The sequence below is a fragment of the Merops nubicus genome, unplaced genomic scaffold (assembly GCF_000691845.1).
Source record: "Merops nubicus isolate BGI_N331 unplaced genomic scaffold, ASM69184v1 scaffold16221, whole genome shotgun sequence".
In the NCBI taxonomy this organism is placed as follows: Eukaryota; Metazoa; Chordata; class Aves; order Coraciiformes; family Meropidae; genus Merops; species Merops nubicus.
The window spans coordinates 16,251-23,911 of NW_008589187.1; the positions used below are offsets into that span (position 1 = coordinate 16,251).

General features: G+C 42.2%; 1 protein-coding gene across 1 annotated transcript in view; it reads left to right on the plus strand.

Annotated features, from left to right (window-relative positions):
- Positions 1-242: 242 nt before the first annotated feature.
- Positions 243-7,661, plus strand: part of KPNA3 (karyopherin alpha 3 (importin alpha 4)) — a 28,131-nt gene continuing 20,712 nt past the window's right edge. Inside the window, exon 1 of the mRNA XM_008949519.1 lies at positions 243-287. Within this exon, the coding sequence (XP_008947767.1) occupies positions 246-287 (42 nt within the window). The 5' untranslated portion in view covers positions 243-245. The remainder of the gene's footprint in view (positions 288-7,661) is intronic.

Here is a 7,661-nt window from a genome sequence, read left to right on the forward strand (position 1 = left end):
AAAGCTTTCTGTAAGATATATCATCTTTAAAAACAAAACAAAATAACCCCCCCCCAAATAAAACCAAAACACAAACCCCAATTTGTGCATCTTGCTAGGAGAGATTGAGTTATAAATTATGCACTCTATTTTTCTTATCTTTTGATGAACAACTGCACTTTTGACCTACAAACAACTGACTCCAGAACAGAACACTTATTTTCTTTACATACAAATAAATAATTTTTGTTTTTCATTTACAGACTATGAGAAGGCACAGAAATGAAGTTACAATTGAGCTGCGGAAGGTAAGCCTGCTTTTGTTTGTCACCTCTGTTACTCTGCTAATAATCCTCTGCTCTCTTAGCTAAATATTTTACCATAAGCTTTGCTTCTATAAGCAAATAAGCTGCTACTTCTATAGAAAAGTTGTAAATTTGTAGAATATGAACTGGATTCTAATGTTGGTTTTGCTCTCCAGCTTGTTAAGCTCAGAACAGTGCTGCTTTACTCCAGTGTGTCACTTGGAAATAATCCACAGTCAGTTTCTGTACCAGTTCTCATATTATTCCAGTGAAGCTGTCAGCTGTTCAAATGTTTAAAGTCCCTAAATGGGAAAAGGGAGAGTTTTAGCATTTAGAAAGTCTGGATGGTCTTTTATTTTGTTTTCTGGAAATCACAGCTTCTGTGCTAGAGAGAGAGTTAATTTTAGGGTTAGATTTTGGTTCTGTTGGATAAATGCCAGTGTAGCTGGGAAGATCATGAGTGTGAGGAGTGATCTGCCTAAGTACAGCACTTGTTACACCTCATGATTTGTAACTCTCCCAACAGCCTGTCTAGGCACCTGAAAGGCTTCCTACCAGAGGAGGTTGCCACAAGCTCAACTGCTCTTGGGCTGTGTGTGTGAGAAGTGAACTTTTATCCCTTTGGGTACCTTCAATATATTTGAGGACTGATACTGGCCCCTTTAGTCTCCTGTTGAGAGAAATTCAGTTCTTAACATTTTCCTTGAACAGTCTGCTTCCTAGATTTGACTTGCTGCTGCTCCAAATCCAGATTGCCTGTATCTTCCTGGAAGTGTGGGAGTCTGGAAGGGTGCAGGCCACAGCTGAGGGTTCCATGGAAAAACAATTCCTAGCAGTGTATTGCTATTTGTGTAGTGTATGTTGTTGACAAGCACTCAGTCTGTGATCTCCTTTGCACACTTCCTGCAGTACCACAAGGCAAGTGTAGATGTTTGTGTTCACTGTGGCACAGGGAAATAAATGCAGAAGTTTGAAACATGATTGCTTCTTGTCTTCTGAATCACATCTGCTTTTTCTGGACTTGCTTAACTTGAATTCCCATGCTGTTCCCCAGTATGCTTCAAGGCCTCCCCAGCTTGATATCACCCATGTTTTCCAATATTTTCATTAATGTCTTGATGGAAGTGTGTGTTTTGAATATTACAAATATAGGTGAAGCTCCTTTGGGTCTCCCATTTGATGCACATCTCCAGTTTGCCAGTTGAGTCATCTGACAGTCTGAGTGGTGCTTGCTTAGGAGTGCACTCCCACCCAATTTAATCTAATTTATTTTCATTATTTGCAAGCCTAGGGAAAAGATGAAAGCCTTGCTAAAATCAAACTGAAGGGTTTGTAAATAGGAGTTATGTTGATAGGTATGAGCTTGACTTGTTCTTGAGAAATTTCATTTGCACTTATCACCTGATTGTGTAGGAGCTACTAAAAATCTTGTGCTAGTATTTTCCTTGGAGCCTTCTGCTGTTAAAAAAAGACTTCTAAAATTTTTTTTCATGTCTTATAGAAAAACTTCTGTATCTCATTATGGTATGAAAAGTACATATTTGTCAGGTTAATCTTGAGGCTGTGAGAATTAATTGAAGAATCCTAATTGGACCCAGATGACTGGAAAAAAAAAATAATCTTAGTACTTATATGAGTGTGGTGTGTCATCTAAAAATTGTTTAATGCTTTCATATTTTCCTAACCAAAGAAACTTGCTGAGGATGCCTGGATGTGTTGTGTAGCTTAGGCTGGCTGTGGCCTCCTCAGTACTGGCAGATGACTGAGGTGTGGAGAAAGCTGCTTTGACCTGCAGCAGCAGGGACCAAGTGAGAAACAAAATTAGCCAGTTTTTGCTGAAAATGAGATTCAGGTAATTTGATAACTGATTTCTCAGCAGTTGATATGCTGACATGTTAGAGACCCTCCCTGTTTAGCACTGGTGTGTTGGCTTGGTGTAAAAGTCACTGTGTAACTGAAATCTGCATGGGGAAGAGTCACTCCTAGCCCTTGAGCAGGTGATGCTTGCTAGCAGAGCACTGCTGTTCAGGATGGCTTAGCTAGCACAGCATATCCTCCTGCACTTCAAACTGGAACTGCAGGAGAGCATTCCAGTGCAGTCTTGGGAGAGAGCTTTGCAGTACAAAGAGAGACTTTCCATTTTAGTGTCATTCTTATGATTGTTTTTTGTAACAAGTCACAATTTCAAGGCTGTTTTATTACAGGAGCATGGTGGGGGGAGCAAGTTGGATACTTAAGGCAAAGCAGTGGGTTGTCCTGTGTGGAAGAAAACTTGTATGTGCTGGGAATGTGCAAGTGAAAATGAGGAAGAGGAGGCACTAGGAGCTGCTAGTTCACTGAAAACGTGGAGATCAGTCCCGTGGTTAGAGAAGCCCAAGTGCTGGATGTAGGTCAGGCTGTACATCAATAGTGAAGAGCAGCTGCAGAACTCTCAGATGCAGGAATCTGTCTTCTTCTGGCCTGTTTGCTGAACATCTTCCACTGCAGAGACCAGAAGGAATCAGCTTTACTAAGAGATGCAGGAGGTGTCCGAGTTGAAGGGTTGCAGCATTTGGTGCTGGTGGTAACTGGTTTGCTGTGGGAGCTCTGTGACAGATGTGAGGCCATTGCTTGGGAGTGAAACTAAAAGGATCTATTTTATTAAGCTCCAGCAGTGAAAGGGGTAAGCTGTAATATCATCCCTGCAGTCTTGCAGCTAACACTGCTACCCTAGCATGAGTATGCCCAGTTCAGGAAATACTTGCTGGCATGACCTTAGTAATCCACCAGTGTCTCTTCAAAACAAAATCTTCCCTTTACCCCAGCTATCCAGGTGCTGAGCTTTGGAAGAAAACAGGCAAATTGAGCATATTCTTGATGCATACAGTTGAAGCAGCACATAGTTTTGGGTTTGTCTTTTGAATCAACGTGTGTATAAATATTAAATGAATGGATCTGATGAAGCTGCTTACATCTCTGGTTTGTAAGATGGAATAAATAAAAAAAAAAATCACAGCTTTGAACAGTAGTAAACACTTTCTGCATGCATTAGTGTGAGGTGTTTATTCTTTTGAGATTACAGACATCAAGGTGCATCTGCAACACATTCTGTGCTTCAAGAATGTTTTCTCTATTCACTGTCTTCACACCACAGCTCTTATTCAGAAGAAAACCGTGTGCTTTTTTTCCCCCCCTTTCTTTTCCCAATCACTTATTTGTTTAGGAATTGAGCTAACAAAGCTACCTCTGACATAAAAGGGTAGCAGTCATCCAGCAGAATCCTGGCTGAGGCATGGGTTGGCACCATGAGCCAGTCAGATGACACTCCTGATGGTCAGATGCCCTTTCTGATGCCACATGGCCTTGTTGAATGAGTGTTACATGTTTTAGGAATGAACCCACTACATTTCTAGAAAGATGGTCTTGGTGTCTGGCTATGTTAGTGTAGCAGTGGGCCTAGGAACTTAAGAAGTAGCCATCTCTCTTTCCAGACAAGACAACAATGTCAGTTTTGGTGATGGAAGCTGGCTCAGGATTTAGAATTTCAATTTCTCAGTGTAGTTTCTTGACAAATTCTGATTTAGAATATTTATCAGTTAATTTCAGCATCAAGGAAGCCTGAAGGCTGCTCTGTTAGCAACAGGGAGCCTGGAATTAGTGGGCTAACCTAGCTGATGAGTCTTAGTGGGGTGGATGAGGAATGGTTGGGATTCAGTTTAAGGTTCCATGTCTAAGGGAAGCCTGTAACTCCACTGCCATGAGGCATCCTTTGGTTGTAACCTCTCAACTTTCAGTGAGGAGGATGCTTGGCTTGGGCCACTTGTGTGCTTTCAGAAGGTAGTCCTTAGCCAGGCCAGTGCTGTGGTCATTGCAGGAGAGGCCACCCTCCAAAGGAAGCCTTAAGAGGATCCTGCCCTCCTTTAAGGCTTGCCAACTAAATGGAATCCAAAGAACTTCCAGGATCTCTCACCAGGTTTACTTTTGACTTTCTTGGCAAACTCAGCTGCCTCTGAGAGCTCGTAGACATGAGCTCATGAAAGCTCTAATTGCCAATTAAGCTTGATGCAAGGCAAAGCAATTACTTGCTAAACAAGTGGTGGATTAAGGAGCCATGGGTATGTGTTTTTCACTTGTTTCTCTGGCATACTGTATTTATTGTCCTTACTCTGATATCTCTTAAATAAATCTGTTTATATCCACAATACCTTCTAAATAAACTAGTGAGTCTTGAAGAAGACAGCCTGTCTTCGTGCTGCTGGGAGAGCCAGGCTGAGAAAAATCTTTTTCTAATTCTCAGGAAGTCCAAGAACACAACAGAAAAAAAATAAAAATCCCCATTTTCAGGTTCAGGATAGTAAAACTTGGTTTGGTTACACATCTGTTCCAGTTCAGTGTGAATGTACAGGGGTTTTATTCACTGTAAAGTACATTTTTAAGGCATAACTCTACTGACTTCAAAAAACAGCCTGCTGTCTGTTGTTACAAAGGTGAGTTAGCAGAAGGCAAATGCAGAAGAGCTGCCTGTGTCCTCCAACTGCAGAGCTGTAGCTCTGCTCTTTGTCTGAAGAGCAGCTGTGGAATCTGACTGCCCTTGGGTACAAGGGACCTAGTTCATTAAGCAGGTAGGATATAGTTTTGCTACCCATGGATTGTAGGATCAGCAGATCAGCTTTTTTACAGGGTTTTAAAAAAAATCTTTGTAGGTGTTAATGAGTTCTAAGACAGAGCCCAACCAGTGATCCTTTCCAAACCAGTGATTCTTTAAAAACCATTCAAGACACTGAATCTTTCCCCAGGTTCATATCCAAGAGCTGTTAGTAGAAATTCACTCAGGCTAGATAGGCAACCTAAAAAAGCTTTCATTAAGAGGCTCTACAGTAGGTGTTTTCAGAGCAGCCCTTTAACATGATGAAGTTGGAGGGTTGGCATTTTCTTCACCATGGACAGTGGCTCTCAAACCCCCAGACTAAAACTGGAGATTACATGTGAGTGAAACCTAGAAGATCAGGTCAGTCTGTTACAGCAGTGGCAGCTTAAAGGCATGTCCAGACAAGCTCAATCTGCCTTCATCCCTGACCTGATCCTTTAGTCTTTCCTAAGGAGCAGAGGAAAGAGCTGCTTGTTGTCATCTGTGAGTACAGCTTATGCTGGCTAGCACTCCACTTCCTAATGTTGAGGTGTTCTTGAAGTTCTGCTCTTTGTCCCCAGAGGACTCAAACATCTTCAACTTCCATGCCAAAAGACCTTCTTCCTGCCAGCTGCTGAGTTCCTAAACCTTTCCCTGACCTAAGAAGCATTTCATAATGGTGTTTGTTACCTGAGGGGAAGGATTTTCTTGTTTCTTTTCCCTTTTGATCTTGAAGCTTCCCAACAGACTTGAAACTCTTCATAGAGCCTTCCAAGGTGTCAAAGGCTGAAAAACAGATAAATTTAACACCTTTCACAGCTCCATTAGGGTATCCCATTGGCCATGTCCTACAGTACTGAGTGGAATGCCATGCAGAGCTTGATGGATGTCCTCTTTGCCCACAACAATTCTTCTTCTGTTAATCATCTTATCTTTGAAACTTGTTTGCATTGATAGGCCATTTTTTTTAATCCTGTGGCTGTCTTCCAAGGAGGTAAACAAACAAGTACTGGGATCTGCAGGATATTTGCCTATCTACTGTTCATGCAGCCTGACCTTTCCACTGTCAGGGAAGCAAATGGTTGGGTATCTGTCATCAAAACACTCTAACAGATCATCACTCTGGACAAGGAAGTGCACGCCTGGTATCATTACTGTTGTTTCTAACCATTTGGCATTTCTGCCTGGCATCCACATCCTTTTTGCCTGCAAGGGAACCTCTGTAGACTGTTCTGGTGGGATCTCTACCAGGATGTTGATGTCCTTATAAGCAGCAGTCAGCTGCTGGTTCTTTTTCCTTCTGAATTACTGTATACAGTGGTTTGGCTGCCCAGGAGTTGGACACTTTTGCAAATGGACAGAGCTGTTTCAAGTAGCCTTAGAGCCACTTCTTAGAGCTGGAAGGTTCCATGAACACTGACATTTTAAGAAATGCTAATAAGAATAGTTTTTCCCTAGTAAGAGAGCATTATTAGTGCTACTCAGTATTAGCCTTTCTGCTTCAAGCTGCTGTGGAAGCTCCTCTGTATTTATTTTGGATTATTGTTTTTCAGCCCAACCATCTGCAGAGAGTGAGAAGCTACAGGAACATTTTTGCTCACTCTTACTTTCCCTGGCTAAGTTAATTTTTTTTCTGGAGCCCACTGCACCATATGATTGACAGCCTGAAGTAGCTGCCTGCATTTGCAGCATCCTGGTGTCACCCTGCAGTCAGATCCTGTGAGGCTCAGCCCTCTCTCTTAAGGAGGATAGAATATTTGGGCATTAGAATAAATCTGCTGCCTCATGCTTATTTTGATGAGCATTAACATTAGGAAGCATTCACTTAGGCATACTCCCATTGCCCAAGGAATTGGATAGCTGTGTATGCAGGTGTAAAAAGCTCTCTGAGGAGCTATTAAACTTGCTGACTGGAATGAGAGAGAGGCAAGCTCTTGGGTAGCTCAGTTATGATGTATATTATGGCCATCTTGAACACACAGCTACAAATGGAAGGCTTTCCAGTGTTACTCAGTCTTACCATGCTAAGATTTCTAATCTAATGCAGTTTTGCTCCTGTCAAGAGACTCTGTCCCCTAGTGGAATTTAAACCTAGGTAATACACATGTTTGATGGGCTGGGGTTGTTCCTTTGTTACCACCTTTGCTATCATGGGCCTTCCAGTGGGATATCTTCACTCCTGATAGCTGCACAACTCTTAGAGCTCCATTTTATTTCACCTCTCAGCATGCTGCTGCCATTACAAGTCCTTCAGTGCCTGTTCATCTAGGGATTCATGGGACTCTCTTCCAGGTAGATGGAGTTTTTGTGAGGAGTGCTGTTTGCAGACAATTGCTTGAAGGAGAGAGACAAGTCACTGTTGTTGCTGTCCTTCTGTAACTACGTGTTCATTTACAACCTGCCCTTTTCCCCTCTTTGTCCAAGTCCCTGAAAGATGTCTAGAGAATTGGAAAAACTTTAAAAAGAGTCTTCATCCCCAATTCTGTGGCCACAAACAGGGAGAATTTGTACCTCCCCCTCTAAATACTACTCAAGCAAATTATTGCAGCTAATGGTGCTTGTACAGAAGTGCACTCACTGTGAATAAACACAAAGTGTGTATTGAATAGTGGTTCCAGGCAGGTAGTCTTTCCAAGGTTCTTTGGGTGAAGTTACATGGAATAATTTGGTGCTTTGTCCACTGGCATGCTGTACACTCACTGCCTGGTGTTTGTGGAAGGTGATTTTCCAGCTGTTTGGCTGCTGCAGCTCATTTCTGCTGTTCTTTGCGG